Genomic DNA, 21,881 nt, shown 5'->3' with positions numbered 1-21,881 from the left:
TGATCAGCCATAACATTAAAACCACCTGCCTAAAATTATGTAGGTCCCCCTTGTGCCACCAAAACAGCTCTGACCTGTCGAAGCATGGACTCCCCAAGACCTCTGAAGGTGTGCTGTGGTATCAGGCAACAAAACGTTAGCAGCAGATGTCCTGTAAATTGAGAAGTGGGGCCTCCCACAGATGATCGGTCATATTGAGATCTGGGGAATTTGGAGGCCAAGTCAACACCTTGAACTCTTTGTCATGTTCCTCAAACCATTCCTGAACAATTTTTGCAGTGTCGCCTGCCGAAAGAGGCCACTGCCATTAGGGAACACTGGTACCATGAAGGGGTGTACCTGGTCTGCACAATGTTTAAGTAGGTGGTATGTGTCAACGTAACATCCACATGAATGCCAAGACCCAAGGTTTCCCAGCAGAACATTGCCCAGAGCATCACACTTCCTCTGTCAGCTTGCTTTCTTCCCATAGTGCATCCTGGTGCCATCTCTTACCCAGTTAAGCAACGCTCACACACTCGGCAGTCCAAATACTGTAAAAGAAAACATGATTGATCAGACCAGGCCACCTTCTTCCATTGCTCCAGGGTCCAGTTCTGATGCTCACCTGCCCATTGTAGGTGCTTTCGGGGGTGGACAGGGGTCAGCATGGGCACTCTGACTGGTCAATGGCTACGCAGCCCCATATGCAGCAAGCTGCATGTTGTTCTGACACCTTTCTATCATAGCCAGCATTAACCTTTTCAGCAAATTTGTGCTACAGTAGCTCTTCTGTGGGATCGGACCAGATGGGCTAGCCTTCGCTCCCCACGTGCATCAGTGAGCCTTGGGCGCCCATGACCCTGTCACCAGTTCACCGGTTGTCCTTCCTTGGATCACTTTTGGTAGGTACTAACCACTGCATGCCAGGAACACCCCACAAGACCTGCCGTTTTCAAGATGCTCTGTCGTTTAGCCTTCACAATTTGGCCCTTGTCAAAGTCGCTCAGACCCTTACACTTGCCCATTTTTCCTGCCTCCAACACATCAGCTTCGAGAACTGACTGTTCACATGCTGCCTAATATGTTTCACCCTTTGACAGCTGCCACTGTAAAGAGATAATCAATGTTATTCACTTCACCTGTCAGTGGTTTTAATATTATGGCTGATCAGTGTATATTGACGTCTTCTTATCTTTGAAAGTCAGCGAGGCTTAGCCCTGCTAGCATTAATACCAGTGTGTGCAAAGGTGTGTGTGTGTGTGTGTGTGTTAGTAAGCCAAATATTCCCATAATTATAGCAATATCTTAATAATGTGAGATTTCCAGGACATTTGGCTGGTCCCCATGAAAAAAGTGGCTTTTATTCTTTAAAAAGAAACAACAAAGAAAGGTGCCAAAATATTTCATTTTTGTTACTGAGGTTTATATTAGCATTATCTAGCTGTAGTTATAGAAGCCAGTGGAAGTACCTAATACAGATAATAAAACCAAAAGTGTTTGTAGTTTAATTATTATTGTTATGGATTTGTAAAGAATTGATTCTTACAGTTACCTTGTACACTGAGTTGTTCACTCTTGTTTTATTTGATTATATTTCTTTTCTCAGCAGTATTCGATTTAGTGAGTTCTTCACCAATAAACACCTCATTAAAATCCCACTGTCATTATTAATAGGCTTAGCAACAGTGTTTGGAATACCTCCTTCGGATTTTTCTGCATTGGGAGGTGTGTTATTTCTGAATCTGTCTAACTGATGTCAGGGCCATCCTACTGTTTCCCATTTTTACTGTCACTCAACTGACAGCTGCCGTCACCAGAGACCTCATCAGGGGTGGAGACAGTTCACTGGTTGAATTATGAATGGGTTACTGTATAATGCAGCTGTATTATGGGATGTTCTGTGCTTAATAAAATGAGCCAGTTGCCTTTGAACGGAGTTGCACTGTGTTCCTTTCAATGGTTTTACTTCCCATAATAAAACTTTCATGGATTTCAAATGAAGTTGAACTTCTTTTATGTTCAGGCATGTAATAAATCCATAATTGCCCATCTTATTTCAATGGTATGGTTATTCAATAGAGTGCAAATACATAAAAACCATAAACTGAAAGCAGTAAGCGGAAAAAGTAAACGTAAAGCATAACTTGAAGCATAAATTATAACGCATAAAACAAACTATACCACTTCCTACCCTGCTAACTTATGAAATAACTTTTGAACATCTCAGCTTTGATGAAGATGCTCTTTATAGGCAGTATCTAAATATTATTATGACAACATATTCTAATGGAAAACTACAGTGCCTTGCATAAGTATTCACCCCCCCCTTTGAACCATTACAACCTGGAACTGAAATGGATTTAATTGGGATTTTTTTAACCATTTCATTTACACAATATGTCTAATGTTTAAAGGTGCAAAATATTTTTAATTGTGACACAAAGGTTGATTAATCAAAAAAGCAGAAAAGTGTTATTGTATTGTAGTGTTGCATAAGTATTTGCCCCCAGGTCAGTACTTGGTAGAACCATCTTTCACTGCAGTTCTTCAGGGATAGGTCTCTATTAGCTTTGCACATTTGGGTCCTGATATTTTTGCCCAGTCTTCTTTGCAAAATTGTTCAAGCTCTGTCAGATTACATGGAAACCATTGGTGAACAGCAATGTTCAAGTCTTTCCACAGATTCTCAATTGGATTGAGGTCTGGGCTTTGAACTGGCCATTATAACACATTCATGTTTTGGAACCACTCCAGGGTATCTTTGGCAGTATGCTTGTAGTTGTTATTGCAGACTGAACTGGGATTGCTTCTAGGAATGCCCCGTATTTTGGCTCCATTTCATCTTGCCATCAACTCTGACCAGTTTACCAGTCCTTGCTGATGAAAAGCATTCCCACAACATGATGCTACCACTACCATGCTTCACTGTATGGATGGTGTTTTAAAGGGTGGGTTTCAGCCACATGTAGTGCTTTGTGCCAAGGCCATTAATTTAATGGATAAATTTGTGTCATCAGACCGGAGAACCGTTTCTCAAACAGGATTTCATATGGCCTTTTTTTTCTTACAAATAATGACTTTCTCTTCACCACTCTTCTACAAAGCCAACTTTGTGGACTGTTCAGGCTATGTTTCTGTAATGAACAGCTTCTCCTATTTGAGCGGGGACTCTCTCCAGCTCCTTCAGTGTTACCCTTATCCACTTGATTGCTTCACGGTCTAATGCCTTCCTTACTCAAAAACTGACTTTTTTTACTTTTTTACTGGCCTCCTCTAGGTATTGTTTAATATTGGATTTAACAGTGCTCCATAGGATGTTCAAACTTTATAAGCAAAACACTCTAGCTAGCTCAACAGCTAAAACAAATCTAGCCACTGGGATATCCTAAATGGTCATAAACATGCACAGTAGCTGTGTTTATAGGTCTCTTCCCACTTAAGTAATCAGGAGCCTGGACTTGTCTAGAAATATCTACCTGGGGACGATGCCTAGAAGGTCAACGAGTGTACAGGACTTTGTCTATTAGGATTTGCTGCAAATTACTTCCACTTAAATTATCTTGCTATGCTAAGCGACCATACCTTGCACAGTAAAACAGACAGATATTTCTACTGCTGTCTCATCGTTGTTCTGTGGTGTTCGTGCCATAAGTGCTGTCATTTGTATCTTGGGTGTGAGAAAGATGGTGCGTAAATAAACGTATAATTGTCGCTATTGTATTAGTAGTAGTAGTAGTAATAGTTGTTGTTGTTGCTGTTGTTGTATGGCTGCCATTACTATTAGCCTGTAAGCTGATTGGCTTGTCAGGTTTATTATTATCAGGCTATTGCTCTAATAATGTTATTACACACTTACTCTCCAAACACACAATTTTTTTTCAAATATATTTGTGTGTTGCTGCTGTTATACATATATATATATATATTTATATATATTACTTCTGTATAGTCAAGTCTTATCAGCTGTTCCTCTCTGTATCTTTCTCTGTCCTCCCTCTTTCTCTGTCTTCATCCCTCAGGAGTGTCTCTCAGTGCATTGCCGATGTATCTGGGTGAAATCTCTCCACGACAGTACCGTGGCTCCATCGGACAGTTCAATGCCGTCTTCATCTGTCTTGGAGTTTTCACCGGACAGCTGTTCGGCCTTCCCGAGATATTCGGCCATGTGAGTGTGTTCATAATGCGTGAGTGAGTGTGTGCAGCTGGTATATATTTTAACAGGAAGTCACTGGTGCTTTTTGTCTTTCTCCATCTATTTAAATACTTTTTTCTCATTCTGTCTCTCTGTGTCTGCATATATGCCGGAATTATTCTTGCAATGAATACGTTAATAGGTCAGATTTTACAAAGGCAGATTTTACAGCGCTTTGTAACACACTCACCATCTTGGCATGTAGTGCTTTACGTCCTCCTTCGGATTATGCATGATCTGCTTGTGCAGGTATCAGTAGTGTATATGGATTTATTTCTCCTAGTACACTTTCTAGCACACTTTCTAATAGGTTGAACACTTTAACACATGAAAATTGGCAGGTACAGATCCTCATAACTGCATTCCTTTTTGTTTCACTCTAACCATATGTTTTAAGGTGGAGGCTTTTTTGCAGCCAAGGACCTCTTTAAATCACTTACTCACTTTCAGTAACTGCTTTATTCTGATCAATGTGGCCGTAGATCTTGAGCAAGGCCCAGGAAGGAATACACACTGAACTTGTGACCCATGAACTTTCCACTGACAGAACACATTAGGTCCGAGTTGACGTTGGTTATAGACCGACTTTTGATTGAATGAGATTAAACACATTCAATTCAAGTGACCAATTAAACTAATAACTACAAGAACTTGATAATACACGGTAATGTCAGGTTGTAATTTCTACCAATATATAATTAAAAAAAAAAAGCACTGACCACTAATCTGCTGCTACCACTCACATCCATCACAGACCCCACTTTCAGAACCACTGTTTTAATGTATATAACTGTATTATAATCTGGGAGTTTAAGGTGTTTAAGATGTCGACACTGCTCTATGTGTGTCTTTATTACTGCAGTATTGGAGAGTTTCAGTGTGTGCCGTGTTGTATTAGGGAACGTGTGTATGTGAGAGAGAAAGAGACAGGGAGCAAAGATTTATCAAGAGCTGTGTGTGTGCGTGTGTGTGAAGGTTCTCTTCCCATTCCTATTTTATAATCCCATCTTATCCCAGGTTATTGACATTTGATGGCTGGTTTCCGTGGTGATGTACTTTTACTGTTTTTTCGTTATCTACATTTCCTGGGGGCATTTGCTCCCTGTTCTATCAATTTTCTGATTTTTTTTTCTTCCTGAATTTTATCTTTCATTCATTAATAATAAATTCATTCATGCACATTTCCTTACACCTGTTTCTCACTTTATAGTTATTCATTTATGTAATTAAATTGCATTTAATTTGATCTCGATTAAATGTCTTTATTGTAAGAGAACTCTTTCAGGAACGTTCTGTCTATCTGTCATGCTACCCCAGTTCCCCTTCACCCCCTCTCTCTCTCTCTTTCTCTGGCTTTCATTTTTTTTTCTATATGTATGTCTTTAGGTCTCTCTGTGTTTATTTTTGGTTCTCCATCGTTGTTTCTAGCATCATGCCATGAGAATCATCCATCAAACGTCAAAGACCTATAATATAAATTATGGGTAATATTAACGTCCTCACAGAGGAATAGACACTCTCTTTATCTTGCTTTCTCTCTCTCTCTCTCTCTCTCTCCCTCTCTCACACACACCCAGTCGAACTCAGTATTAAGTATTATGAGTATGTGTGTAAGAGACCTATTTAACCCGCTCGCACTGAGTGCTCTGCATTACTGAGCACTTCATAAACACACTCCTCAGGAGATAATCAAATGTAATCTCATTTCAAAAGAGTGTGTGTTTCCGTTCACTCAGACCCCATTTTCCAGTTTACACACACACACACACACACACACACACACACACACACACACACACACACACACACACACACACACACACACACACAAAGTTAATCTCGGCAGTACGTGTTATGAAATGAATTAATGTTGGCAGTGTTTGAGACACAAATACACCCTACGTTAGAGAGGAGGGATGACACAGAGAGAAATAGAGTGAGAGAGACAGATAGACAGACAGATTTACGGGACAGAGAGAGACAGACATTTGGGTATTACTCATGCTGTACATGTCTGTTTTTAGTGATCATCATTCATCATGATGGTTTGTGTGGTTCTGTGTAATTGTTTGATATTGTATAGATTTTTTGGTGTGTGTTTCCAGGAAATCAGGTTTGTTAACATGTTGCTGAAGTCTTATTATTGTGTTATGAGTGTGTACAAACATACTGCATTATTAATTATTAATGTATTTTAGGAGTATATATACTCCTGCATGGGCAGTAGTGTTATACTGTGTTATGGGTGTCATTACTGGATAATACTATATTGCAGGAGTAGTATTCAGTGTTTATTACTGAGTTATTAATGAATTGCAGGTGTGTTATTGGTGTTATTACTGCATGTTAATGTTACAGATGTGATCAGTTTTTTTGCTCTGAGTATTATTGTGTGTCATTGATGTGTCACAGGTGTGTTGCAGATGTTGTACCATAATGTAATATAGGTGTTATTAATATTGTTTTAAGCTATTATAAGCTAACACTGTGTGTTTTAATGGTATCACAAGTGGGTTATTAGACATTATTGGTATGTATTAGTGTGTTATAGATACGAATAATTAGTGTTATATAGAACACATTATATTAGTATGTTAAAAGTGTGTTATTGAGTGTTATTACTGTATGTTTGTATGTGTCTTACATGTACATTATTAGATGTTTTTTGTGTGTTACAGGTGTGTAATTACTGATCTTTTCTTTTATAATTAATACAGTCATGTTTTGTTGTGTTATTGGTTTGTGTTTTGTTGTGTTATGGGCATTATGGTGGTCTATGTGTGTTTTGCAGAAGAACAGATGGAACTTCCTGTTTGCCTTTATCGCAGTTCCTGCCATTCTGCAGTTGTGCGTTTTGCCATTTTTGCCGGAGAGCCCGCGATTCCTGCTGATGGAGCGCAGAGATGAAGCTCGGGCTGAAAAAGGTATATCATCATCATCATCATCATTATGGATAGTGATAGGGAAAAAAATCAACTATTTGAAAGCTTTAGGATTTGTATGCATTCAAATATTACTTATTAATTCATTTTTATACTGCTACAGACAACACAAAAATTAGCACTACTGTTATACTATGTATTGCACAAAAATATATATTTATTATACCTTCATCGGAAACAATTCACAATTGTTCACAATTCAGTTTTATTTATTTACTACCAATAATGTCCTCCTTTTGGCTGATATTTTGCTTGATATTAGATTTCCAATGTGCACTAGCATCCACATAAACTTCTTTAACTCATCACCATGCAGCAATAGTTCTGTCAGTTAGGCCAAATTCTCAATAAAAGTGACTTGGATCATGCCTGTTTGGAGTCAACTAATCGCATGTAGCCTAATATCACTCTTAAGGCACATATCATGGGGTCATTTTAGCCTAAAAGTGTTTCAATATACTTGCATACGTCATGTCAGATGCATTACTGCATTTGTGAGGTTCATAGAGCTTCAAAGCCTTAATCACTATCACCATTATTATCACTATTCATCACTGTCACCATCGTCATCACTATTATAACCATCGCCATCATCACTATCACCATCAACATCATCGCTATTATCTTTATTACCTCTGTCACCACTATTATAACCATCACTATCGCCATCAACACCATCATTACTATCATCAGTATTATAACCATCACCATTGTCATCACTGTTATAACCATCAGCATCACTATCACCATCATTGTCACAATTATAACCATCATCACTGTCATTATCACTACTGCCATCACTATTATACTCATCTCCATCGTCATCACTATCACCGTCAACACCATCACAGCATCTTTTTTCATTTTTTTATTTTATTATTTCTTTTCTCTTGTTTTTCCGCCTTCTTTTTACTCTTTCCTTCTACTCTTTTATTTTCCACATATTTTTGTCTCTATTTTTTCTGTTCTCTTTTGTGCTCCTCTTGTCTTTACATTTATTTATTTAGTTAGTTAGTTAGTCCTTACTGTCTTTCTTTCTTTCTTTCTTACTCCCTCACTCCTCTTCCTACACAAGATCATGCATCTGGCTCAGTTTTTTGTAGCTCTTCTGACTCTTTCCACGGTATGTTACATTTTCTTTCTGGCCTTTTTATAGCTTCCATGCAAATACACATCAAGGTCAAAGATTAAACCCAGAGCTTTGGCTGTGTGCCAGTTCAAAGGTCTATAAAGATCAGTAGATGATTACACAACAACTTTTTTAATAAAAGTTAAAGCTGCTTTTCTGCCTTTGTCTGAAATCAGAAAGATCAAGTCAAGAATAAAACAGTTCAGGACTACTGGGGGTTCCGTGATGGGCATTTGATGTCTTTCTCCTTTGTTTGAAGTTACCCTTTTTTGCATTTTTCTTTTTTTTTTTGTCCTGACATATTGTTCCCAAAGCGTTCTTACAAAGCTTCTTGTCTGTGTTTAGTGCTTTAGGTCAAAGCAAGTTGTTACTAAAGTCCGCGATTGAACCTTTCTAGAATGGACCTGAATGACAGAATGAGGTCGGAAACCTGGTATCGTTGTCTTTATCGCTTTTGAAATATTAAATAATTGAAAAGCATCACTAAAGGCAATCCCTCAGAAGACTATGTGTTTTGAGGCCTGGATGAAAGTCCAGCTTTCTAATGTCTGTGTGTTTGAGACCTGGCCAAAATACCAGCTCCTCAGGAGTGTGTAGTTAAGACTTGGATGAAGGCCCAGCTCCATCAGAAATGTGTTTGAGACTTGGCCAAAAGATTCAGTTTCCAGCAGAGTGTGTGTTCGAGACTTGGCCATACTCCATTTTTCTTGATAATACATTTGAGACTTGGCAGAAGGGCCAGCTCCCTTGGGAGTGTATGTTTAAATCTTGGCTGAAGGTCTAGCTTCCTAAAGAGTGCATGTGTTAGGTTTGGAAGTGTGTGTTTGAGATGTGGTTAACTTCTAAAGTAGCGTAAGAGTTATCCAGGTTTCTACAGAGTGTGTGTGTGAGCAAGACTTGGCTGGAATAACGTTTCCTCTAGGATTTGTTTGACACTTGGAAGAAGGGACATCTTTGTCAAGAGTGTGTGATGATTGATGACACAGCTTCCTTAATAGCACAAGGCGGAGAATTGGCCTAAGATCCTTCTCCATCAGAGATATGTGTATTTGGAACTGGGTCAAAGTTATAGCACTTTCAGGGACATGTGTTTTTGTTGCCTTGGCTTGAGGTCCTGGAGTGTGTGTTTAGACTTGACTGATGGTACAGCTTCCTCAGTAGCACATGGTTGAGAAGTGGCTGAAGGTATAGCACTGTCAGGAATGTGTTTTTTTTTTTTTTTCCCTTGGCTGAAGGTCCAGCTATCTGAGGAGTGTGTGATTGAGATCAGGCTGAGGTGCTTGCTGCTTCTATTTTCTTACTTTTTCCATTCTTTGTGTGAAGTGAACTTTAAGACAGGGTCGAAAAAATCAATTGTGTTGACCATTTGCTTTAACACTTGTTTTACTGATTTTTTCCTGCTCTGGTGCACTCAGCAGTGAAGACCACTACATTGTCCAAACAATGTTTTTATAAGACGGTATGAGGTGAATAAGGTTGAGGGTGAAATAAATTTGATAGACTGATAAACCCTCGCAGTCCTGGCCCTTTTCTCCATTCAAAAATACAAAATTATGTAATCCAGTTATGAAAAAATGATTCCCATCAAACAGGACTCCACTGTTGTCTGATAATACAGTATAGTTCAATATAGTATGGGGTGGGGATGATAGTGTGCATGACACTGAATTGATACTAAATAAGTAATTGTTAGCATTCAACAACATTTGCGTCAATGCCGAGTATGCTGGTATACATTATGAGCATTATGCAGCCTGAGTATGCAGAGTTGGCTTGTAGGAATGTAAAGTGTATTGGCATACACTGTGAGTATTAATGTGTATGAGTATACAGGGGCCCTAGGAGACTGGTGGGGTCAAGGCCCCCATGAAAGGTCATTGGACACCCAATATAACCCCATTCCCCGGTTCCTTAGTTCTTTCTTCCAATTCGTACAACAGCCGCTTTCGCACAACTCACATTTTTGCGTGGACGTTACAGTGCCATAGAAGTAAGAGAAGCAACCAAGAGGCCAAGAGTAACTCTGTAAGAGCAAGGAGCTTGAGAGATCCACAGCTCAGATGGGAGAAGCTGTTCACATCTAAACATAGCTTGGATGCTCCACAAAGCTGGGCTCTGAAATCCCTTTTGGAGTTTGACTCAAGGCACAGTAAAGACTCAGCAAACGTGCCAAAACATTCTCTAACCAATTTAACCAAAGCCCTAGATTTAGCAGAAACCGAACACTGCTCATCACCCTGAGAACACCATCCTCACAGTGAAGCATGGTGGTGGTAGCCTTATGTTGTGAGGATACTTTTCGTCAGCATGGACTGGGAAACTGGTCAGGGTTGAGGGCAGGATGGATGAATACATGTGCTGTATGGATGAATACAGGGCAATGGTAGAAGAAAACTTGTTTCAAAAACTCAGACCTCAATCCAGTTGAGAATCTGTTGCAAAACTTGAAGACTGATGTTTACCAACAATCTCCTTTCATTCTGACAGACTTTGAGCAGTTTTATCAAGAAGAATGGGCTAGAATCTCTTGAGGGCTCATGTGTGAACATAAGCCAATAAGCCGAACATGGAAAGATGCAATAACGTCTGTGTGAGGCTGCAGTGAATGCAGGTTTTACACTGAGACATTTCTGAGTAATATAAGCTGTGTGTTTGCCTAAGTACCCCATTTCTAAAATGCTCATATTATTTACACATATTTACAAGACTCTAGTAATCTAATATTCCCAAGCTTTTCCAAAAAAAAAAAAAAAAGCTCACAAACCAAAGAGCTAAAAGATTAGCACAGTGAAGCGACAAAAGGAGAAAAATCCTGAAGTCAGTGTAAAAGAAGAACAGAGCAAAGTCCAGAGGGACTCAGAAATTAAGGAACTGTTGGCCGTTCCTGCTAAGGGCAAAAATCTTTGTCAGATGAATAGTCTAGTAAATTGTACAGGTATCTAGTCTGGTTCAATGATAAAAGCAGAAGAATTCTCTTAAAGGTCAGACCTGGCTCTTAGTAATTGGCTTTTTCACAATCATGGATTGCAGTTTCTTTCATGAAAAATTTGCTGGCTTCATTTAATCTGATTTTGCCTTGTGGGAATTTATTCTCAGAGCACTAAAAACATGACTATGTGAGTGTGTAAAGAGAGTGTGCTTCACATTTCCTTTTTGAATGATCATCCTGTTGTGATTTCTACATACAATGTAGAACTTTCTTTGGGGGTCTGAAATGTAATACTTCTACACAACTTATTGATTGAAAGACCTGCTGGTCCAACATATTACACACAGCTGGATCTGACACTCACCCACACTTTCACTCCTCGTCTGTGATTTAATTCAGCGAATCGCCTCATTATGCATATAATATGCCAGCTCTAGTCAAGGACACCAGTGCTGACGGCTTTAATTAAGCACCACTGCCAGTGTTTTTTTTTTTTTTTTTTTTTTGCTAGTTTGCTGTTATTTTGTTCACTGAAAATATGTCTGACCGTCTGGAGGACATGACTGCCATGATAACACATAGCAACAGCACTTGAGGCTACATCATTATTTTAATGAATCTGCTCGAGAGAACAGGTTCTGTGCAGAGGTGATGACCAGCAGTAAACAAAACTAAACCATTCCTGTTTTTGCATTAAAACCTACCTGAAATGCTTAATGCTTTACATCAGTGTGAAGTGAGAGTTCTCAAAAAAAAAAAAAAAAAAGTCTTGTAGTTTTTGATGCTCTTAAAATATTTGTACAGGAACAGAAAATAATTCGGATGAGCAGCAACAACAACAAAAAAAAACCAGTGTATTCCAGAAAAAAAACCCAAAACTACAGAATGCCATTATTAAATCCATAAGTATGACTCTATTAATGAGTTAATAAATATATGATATATCTTCCATTTATAGTTTTTTGGAGGATTGGAGCAGACAGCATCTTAAACTGTTACATTACTTATATGGAGGACTGAATTGCTTATGGATAAAATTATGAATACTTTTAACGTGAGCTGGAAGTGTAGCATATGGATATGAGGGCAGCTTATCCTTCAAATCATCAGCATTTTTTCTTTAAGGGAGCACATTGGCATTATCTTATTAATAATGCCAATTATTAAGCGAAATAAAAGTGTGATCAAATAGATTATATCCTGCACACACATTATGATTTCATTACCTTGATGTAGTTGTGTGCACGGAGTAATTGTCGTCTTGTGATTTAAAATAATAAAATGCAAAGGAATAGTATGTGCTGGATCAAGTGCTATTTTATGAGCTTCTGAATAATGAAGATGGAAGTTGTGTCGTTAAATTAAACTAAATCTGCCATGATTAATGTGATAATTAGAACTAGGACCATTCATGCAACAATACATTGATAATATACTAGACTCCCATTAGATTTGTTTCAATGTTTGCCATCAGTCTTTTTTTCATTTTTAAATTGTCTCTTGCTTTTAAGTGACATTTTATAGCAAAGAAAAAAAGCTATTTCTTTCTTCAAGGTGTTGATCTATATGCTGTTGAAAAACCCTGTCTTGGATGTTTCTAGTGAAAAAAAGAGAGGTTTCTTGAGAATTCCGGTGTCCTGAGATGAGCACAGGACAGTCTTTATGATTACAGCAGCCGTTGTGAGATATAAGTCTACAGTATCCAGGTGAGATCTTCCACTGAATCAAGGGTGAGAATTGGGCATAAACTAAACCATAATCCAAATAAAACAAAAGACAATTTAATGTATAACGCCATTTTTCTGCTCGAATAAAACCAGAAGAAATACAATCATTTCCAAAATAAATGCCTCTCACCCCTGTTTCTCCCTGGCAGTATAGATATCTGATATCTACGATGTACAAAATGTCTAGTATCTAAAATCTAGCAGCTACTAAATAAAGTTTATTAGGTATGTTGGCTGTTGAACCTGAAATGACTCTGTAATCTGGCTCTCGGATGTACCACAATTTCTTTCATTCACCTTCACCACTAGAACATCATTCTCTGGTAACTAGACCAAGAAACATACAAACTAGGAAAAAGGTACATGACCTCTGACCATAAACATCTGCCAGATTTTGCAAAGAAACATTAATATCACAGAGACCATCTGTTTGTCACCTACTTTTCTCACCTCCTGGTCCATCTCATGTCCCTAGTCACTGTTAACACCTGTTACTTATTGGTTCCTTGCTTCTCATTACCCTATATATAAATGCCCCTGGGTTGGTCCTTGAGTTTTGTGAAGCCATCATTTACAAGATAGTTAATAAAGCGTCTCTGCACTTACACCCACCCATCAGTCTCAACCAGAACCAACGGGATGTATATACATAGACCCAAGGCTAATTACAAGGAAATGGGGTCAGGGCAGGACCTGGAGAAAGCAGGTCTTTATTGCAGTAGTGTCCTCTTACTGGAACATTTTACTGTGGGATCAAGGTTTACTGTAATACCTGCTTGGTCATAAATTCTCACTTTTTTTTTTTCTACAATCATACATGAGGGCCAGCCCTTAAATCTCTGTCCATGGTGCTGAAATTTAACTTTGCAGTGGAAAAAGTTCTGAATGTTTTAATTCACGGATTCACATTTTAGTGTTTTCCTGCTCTAACACACTCACTTCAACTCAGGAAGGGCTGATAATTAGCTGAATAGTTGAATTAGATTTGTTAGAAATAGAAAAATACACTAAAATGCAGTAGTAGCGTTCACCAGGACCAGAGTTAGGGACCTGTGGTGTAGTCAAAAACCTAAAAATAAATACGGCATGAGCTGATATCTCTATAGATAAAATCTTGGATTGGACTTGTTTGTCTCCATGGATTGGACTTGTTTGTCCAGCACATCCCACAGATACTTGATCGGATTGAAATCTGGGGAATTTGGAGGCCATGTCAACATCTTGAACTCTTTCTCATCTTCCTCAAACCATTCCAAACATTTTTTGCTGTTTGGCAGGGCGCATTATCCTGCTGAAAGAAGGCACGCAAACCAGGAACATTGTCATTCTGGTACATGTTTGGACCTGTTAGTTCCAGTGAATGGAAAATGTAAAGCTACAGCACACAAAGACATCCTATACAATTGTGTGCTTATAAACTTTGTGGCACCAGTTTGAGGAAGACCCACATATGGGTGTGATGGTCAGGTGTCCACATACATTTGGCCAAATAGTGTGACTACAGGCATACACATCTACTGATACAACACACACCGTGTTTAAAATAGTCTACAATCCATAAATATGGCAATTCACAATTTAAAATGTCTAAATAATATTATATTATTATATTACAGCCAATCCTATATTTTATAATTCATAAATATTATATAGTTAAGTTTTTTTCATAACAATTATAGTCAGCTTATCCATTTTCTATTCAATAATCCATACAAAAACACATAGAAGCATGTTTTAAAAGCAGTACTATTTTTTAAAATAATATTCTATTGCACCTCATTAAGCAGCTTGTAGCCTGTGACCACATAATAGTATTATAATGAGTGGCTTGAAGTGTATGTACTCCTCTTTTGGCCATTTTAATGTATGTATTATGGGTTGTAGTTCTGCAATGAATAAGACACTAGACTAGCAAATTTGGAAACATATGCTGTATTACTTAGAGAAAAAAAAATAAATCTGTTCATCATTTTTGGTTTAACGTGCCCTCTCTCGGCTGTTGCGTATTTTGTCAATGAACGTGTGAACATTTGACTCACTCTCACTCTTCTGGCTCCAATCAGGCCAATTCACACCAGTGGTTCTGAAGCAGTGCAGCGTGCGTCACACACAGCAGTTAAGCTTCCATTCTAACAAGTGTTTCAGTCCAAGGCAGCAGTGTTAGAGACGAGTGAAACACAAGCCCTTGCTCACGTCACTGACACGTAAAAACTCAGCAATTAATTTGAATCACAAAATCACACTTTCTATACACTGTGAACTCCACTTAGTTTGGGAGTGTAGCTGTATGATTCTGTTGCTAGGCATGGGTAGGCATGGGAGTGCCTACGGCTTATAAAAAATGCCATTATGCACAAATAAGCTTCCTGTGCTCGAAAGAGCAAAACACCAGCGAGTACTGATCCAATTCAAGCACTGGTGAGTGTCAGTGTACGTTATTAAGGGTTAAAATGCAAAGTGCTAGAATCCTATTGTTATTTTTTGGTATCCTTTTCTTTTAAAAACATGATGGGGAGTAATGACCATAAAGTCTAGAAACAAAAAAAACTGCTAAAAAAATTGCAATAACCTCCAAAACTCCAAAAAAAGGCATGTAAGGAGACGTTTACTGTCACGGTTCTACCTGCCTGATTAGTAACGCCTGCATTTTGTTTCACGGCTCGTTTTCAACACTGTGTATTTACCCACCTATCAGTGTTTCTTCTTGTGCTTGCTCTTCACCATTTCCTTGTTATTGTCTTGCATGTATCGCATGTTTGCTCATTTATTCTGTTAGCTTAGCCTTTTGCTTAGCCATTAGCATCTTATGTTACCTTGCCCTACTGCCTTACTTTTAGCTGTGGTACAGTATCTGTCCACTCGGTTGTTGAACATCCCATTATAGGTTTCATCCACCTTTACTGTTATAATAAATCATGTTTTCGGTCCCTTCAGCATGTGTTCAGTTCCCACATGCTGTTAATGAATATCTTTAGAGAATTGTAGTGTTTACCTCTAAAAGTCCAATCCTCAAGGATAATGTCTTTTACATTTACGGCATTTGGCAGACACCCATAGCCAGAGCAACTTACAGTTATACAACTGAGCAGCTGAGAGTTAAGGGCCTTGCTCAAGGGCCCAGCAGTGGCAGCTTGGTGGTGCTGGGGTTTGAACTCATGACCTTCCAATCGGTAATCCAAAGACCAAAGAACTGATAAAGTGTCACCCTATATAAATATAAATAGTATATATATAGAATAAAATGAGACATCTTGTGAATTTAATGTTTGATTTTCATGAAACTATATACACAGTATACAAAAGACATTTTGTCTCTCTCTGTCTCTCTGTGTGTCTACAGCATTCCAGTCATTTTTGGGAAAGGAGGATGTGAGTGCAGAATTGGAGGAGGTGTATGGAGAGATTAGAGTGCAGAACACTCAGCAGTCTGTGTCTTTCTTCCGTCTCTTTCGTAATCCTTCTATCCGCTGGCAGCTCATCACTGTCATCACCATCATGAGCAGCTATCAGCTGTGTGGCCTTAATGTTGTGAGTGCACATTGCTACACTATCACACTCACTCGTAATTCCACGCTATCACACTATCACACTCACGCTACCACACTATCGTACTACCACACAATCACGCTGTCATACAAACACACTGTCACATTCACATTACCACACTATCTTACTACCACATGATCACACTGTCATAGTACCACACAATCACTCTCACGCTACCACACTATCGTACTACCACACAATCACACTGTCATACAAACACACTGTCACATTCACATTACCACACTATCTTACTACCACATGATCACACTGTCATAGTACCACACAATCACTCTCACAATACCACACTATCTTACTACCACACAATCACACTGTCATACAAACACACTATTACACTCTCAAGTTATCACACTCGCACTACCTACCACACTGTCATACTACCACATGATCACACTGTCATAGTACCACACTATCACACTCACACTACCACACACTATTGTACTACCACATGATCACACTGTCATAGTACCACACTATCGCACGCAAACTACCACACTATCATACTATCATATGATCACACTGTTATAGTACCACACTCACACTACCACACTATTGTACTACCACATGATCATACTGTCATAGTCCTACACTACCACACTGTCATAATATCACACCGTCATAGTACCTCACTATTGTAGTACCATATGATCACACTGTCAAACAAACACACTATCACACTCGCACTACCTACCACACTGTCATACTACCACATGATCACACTGTCATAGTACCACACTATCACACACACTACCACACACTATTGTACTACCACATGATCACACTGTCATAGTACCACACTATCGCACGCAAACTACCACACTATCATACTATCATATGATCACACTGTTATAGTACCACACTCACACTACCACACTATTGTACTACCACATGATCATACTGTCATAGTCCTACACTACCACACTGTCATAATATCACACCGTCATAGTACCTCACTATTGTAGTACCATATGATCACACTGTCAAACAAACACACTATCACACTCGCACTACCTACCACACTGTCATACTACCACATGATCACACTGTCATAGTACCACACTATCACACTCACACTACCACACACTATTGTACTACCACATGAGCACAATGTCAAACAAACACCCTATCACACTCGCACTACCTACCACACTGTCATACTACCACATGATCACACTGTCATAGTACCACACTATCACACTCACACTACCACACACTATTGTACTACCACATGATCACAATGTCAAACAAACACACTATCACACTCGCACTACCTACCACATTGTCATACTACCACATGATCACACTGTCATAGTACCACACGATCACATTCCCCCACTCTCACAGAAATACACCACCCCACTATCACATTCACACTCTACCACACTATCATACTAGCACACGATTACACTGTCATAGCAAGGCACTATCACACAACCACATTATGACACTACCACATTACCATACTAACACACTACCACACTATACTGTATAACACACACTTACACACTCACACTAATACATTGCACACATGGGCACACTTGTATTAATACACTATAACACTATTACCCTTACACTATCACATTACACATACTCCATATTAACATTGTTACGCCACACTACATATTTGCACACTTCACAAGTTCTTAATTGTGTTGTTTAGAGTATCAGGCTATCCATAACAAGTACTGAAATCTGTTATAAATTACACACACACACACACACACACACACACACACACACAATATAGCTAGCTCTGTCTAGACACATTAGCAGAATTACAAATGTGAAGTGACGTAATTACACACATTTCCCTTTTCATGAACTGTGACCACATCTCTCTGTCTGACTGTCTCTTTCACTGTTTCTCTCTCTCTTTCTTCCTGTCTGTCTCTCTGGCCCACATGTACTAAACTCTTTTAGATAATAATTAGGCATAATTCTGCATGAAAAACTATGCGTGTTATATGCCAAACTGGAGTATGAGCCTAAATGTACAATTTAAGCACCATGCCTGTGGCAACAAGCAAAGTCCGCTTCCCCCCCTACACATAAGCATTGAGATTGCACACAAGTCAGCACAAAAAAGTGTGGAGAAATAGGAAGTGTGGCTGATTACATACTCTGTTGTAAACTTTGGGGAATTAGCATCAGGCATGTGATTTTGGCATCAATAAAAATAGGCATAAATTAGCACCAGCTAAGCAGTGTTGCCAGGTGAATGATTTTCATTTAATGGTTTTACAATGGGTAATAAAACCATTTTAGGACCATGGTATAAGAATATTCAGGAAAGCTATGATTTAACAGTCAGTTGGACTGATTGTCGTCATGCTGATCTGGCAAATGGACATAACCCATACGTCAGAAAGACATTCAAAGACACTTATGGAGCTTATTGTGTACACAGCAGCCTATTCATTGAGCTCTCGACACTCACATGTTCTGACGCGAGAGTCTTTATTTAGTACGAGCTTCAATTATTAACATAATATCTTCATTACTGAACGTGCATTTTCTCTTCAGTCCTGAGCTCTTTGGCATCTCTGTAGTTGACCATTTCTGTAATGAGCTACAGCCTTATTGAATTAATTTCAAGTGCACTGCGAGTGTGTTTTGTGACTCCATCGAGGTGCACTTTGCACTGTGCTTCCTGATATACATACATTTGATGCATGTCTGTTTTTTTATGTCTCTTTCTGTGTTTCTATGTGTGCCTCTTTGTGAAGTGCTGTTAATAAGAGTGCATACACACATAGGAGACACACTTGGGAGAAGAGGACTAGAGAGAGAGAGAGAGAGAAAGAGAGAGAGAGAGAGAGAGAGGAGTGTAATATGTAAAAACTGATTGCAGATTTGCATACAGATGTGGAATCTTGGTATTTGCATTACCCAAGAGAGGTGAATGAGTATTAGGAAACAAACAAACCATATATTGTTTGTTTCCATGTATTTATTCCTAATGTGATACATATTCACATATTCATAACCCGACTGCAGCAGTCAGTTTAAGGCCATTTTAAGCCAGTACTGGTTACTGCACCAGCCATAACCTGATAAAGTGGTGCTGCAACCTAGAGCCAGTTATTTTCCACCACAAAATATTTAACTTCCTTATACCACAGCAATTTGCCAATTACAATTTGGATACTTTTTATCCCTTTATAGTAACATTTAATGTTGTAATGTTGTATAAACAGTCGTTTCCTTACCCGCTTCTTACTGATAAGCTGCAAAGTGAAGTGTCTTCCATCCAGAGTCAGAAAGCTTAATGTTACAGGTTTACCTATCACTGTTACAAAGCACTGACACTAAAGAGACTCCTTCCATAAATGTTAAATAAACACTTTAGACAAAACTGTACCGAATAAATAATTACAGTTTTTCCTCATCTCAAGGTTTATTGTTCGATTTAAATTATGGAAGCAGCCACCATGCAAGTGCCTGCCTGCCCACAATGCAAGTTAGCTGTTACTATAGAAACAATAAAGTATTAGAGTGAGTACATTAATATAAACCTGGGATTTGAATTACAGCCAGAGCTATTGGCAGAGCTGCTGTTATAGAAAATCAATCAACACTTTCCGAACATTCAGAATTAAGAGCGCAACAGCGCTGTGGTATAAGGAGTTCAGTGATTGAAATGCAGTGATTGAATTTGTGATTTTATTAATCACAAAAATCCAGCTGTGCTTTTAACATCAGTTGCACCAGTACAAGAGAATCCTTATTTCCTTTATAAGATGTAATAAGAACATTCTTCTTCTTACATTTTTTTTTAGTAGCAACAAGTGAAGTGGCTACATCATATTAAATATGGATTATTCTAAAAAAAAAAAAATATGCATTTGCATAAGCTTTAAATTGTTTTTATATTCTATGTGGAACTTGTAACTGTAATGAAATTCGTTTTGAATGAATAACACCAGTGACAAATTTCAATTAAAAGATCCATTTTCCAAGATGGTGGCACACCAGCGTCAATAAATTATTCTATCAAGTCTTTTTTTTTTTTAGTACAAATTATTTTACAGGAAGTTGTAATTCCAATGAGACAATTATATTCTAAATTAAAGAATAGAAAATAGAATTTACAAGTAAATTATTAACGTATAGAGTGTGGACGGTAACTCGTTGGGCGCTGGTTGAAATAGCCACTCACTGGTTTGAACTTTGACCCTCGTAGCACTTATCCACAACTTTTTATGATTTCAAAATTTTGAAATTCAAAAAAAAAAAAATAGCTAACACCAGTGACATGAAATGCATGGACAATGTGATTATTTTAAAATTCCGTTTGCTGAATTTCCTTAACAGTATCTAACATCTGGGTTGGCACTGGTGGATTGCTTTAGATCCATTTTCTTGTAATAGCTTTCTGACTTTCACTTCTCTCTCTCTCTCTCTCTCTTTCTCTGAAATGCATCCTGTAAAATCCCCAGGTATCTCAAAGTCTAAAATAAGAGAATAAATTCTGATATCTTTCCAGTACAAGTCCCATATTAGACAAGATCAGACGTGTTATCAACCGTGTTCACCAGCATGAACATCCAAAAATCCGCAAAGTACCGAACAGCAGAATTCCCTCCACGATCAAGAGATTGAGCTTCTCAGTTAAGACTTAAAAAATCTTCTGGCAGGCCTCATCTGTCTCTGAGTTCCTTTCTCATCTTTTTTTTTTTTTTTAATATATATTGTTGACAAACTGAAATAATGTCTTTATAAATCCATTGTTTAAATCCAGATAAGCAGCAGAGTTGCCAATATTGCTAACAAGAAAATCCCTACCATATCTAGCTGAGACGACTCTATGCTAACAATATGAATGATAGAACTTTTACAGCAATCTGCAGAATTGTTCGGTACAAAGGTTACATAAGTGCATGTCAGGGCTATGGGTCAGTCCTTATCAGATGTTGCAACATAATTTTAAAGTATATAACATAAATCTTTACACTTTTATTAATGACATTAAAGGAAAACATCAAACAATGTTTTCAAACAAATCGTTTGCTAAGATAGGAACACAAAATAGCATACATGAAAAAGTACACACACACACACACACACACACACACACACACATACATACATACATACATACATACATACATACATACATACATACATACATATACACACACACACACACACACACACACACACACACACACACACACACACACACACACACACACAGTACTGTGCAAAAGTCTTAGGCACATGCAAAGAAATGCTATAGAACAAAGATGCCTTCAAAATTAATGAAATTAAATGTTTCTTCATTTAAAAATAATACTATAAAGAGCAGTGAACAGTAATAAATGATACAAAGTCAATATCTGGTGTGACGATCTTTCACTTATAAATAGTAGTACAGTCAGGTACAATTTGTGCAGCTTTATAAGGAAATTAGCTA

The 21,881-nt window shown here is 38.2% G+C and overlaps 2 protein-coding genes across 2 annotated transcripts in view; one reads left to right on the top strand and one right to left on the bottom strand.

Moving 5' to 3' along the window:
- The window catches only part of LOC113528520 (uncharacterized), a 150,235-nt gene that overhangs the window by 74,193 nt on the left and 54,161 nt on the right, over positions 1-21,881 (bottom strand). The window lies entirely within an intron of this gene.
- The window catches only part of slc2a9l2 (solute carrier family 2 member 9, like 2), a 100,722-nt gene that overhangs the window by 42,035 nt on the left and 36,806 nt on the right, over positions 1-21,881 (top strand). Inside the window, 3 exon segments of the mRNA XM_053239366.1 lie at positions 4,002-4,147; positions 6,966-7,098; positions 16,242-16,429. Of these exon segments, the coding sequence (XP_053095341.1) occupies positions 4,002-4,147; positions 6,966-7,098; positions 16,242-16,429 (467 nt within the window).

The sequence above is a fragment of the Pangasianodon hypophthalmus genome, chromosome 13 (genome assembly GCF_027358585.1).
Source record: "Pangasianodon hypophthalmus isolate fPanHyp1 chromosome 13, fPanHyp1.pri, whole genome shotgun sequence".
NCBI lineage: Eukaryota > Metazoa > Chordata > Actinopteri > Siluriformes > Pangasiidae > Pangasianodon > Pangasianodon hypophthalmus.
This window is presented reverse-complemented; position numbering and strand designations above follow the sequence as displayed.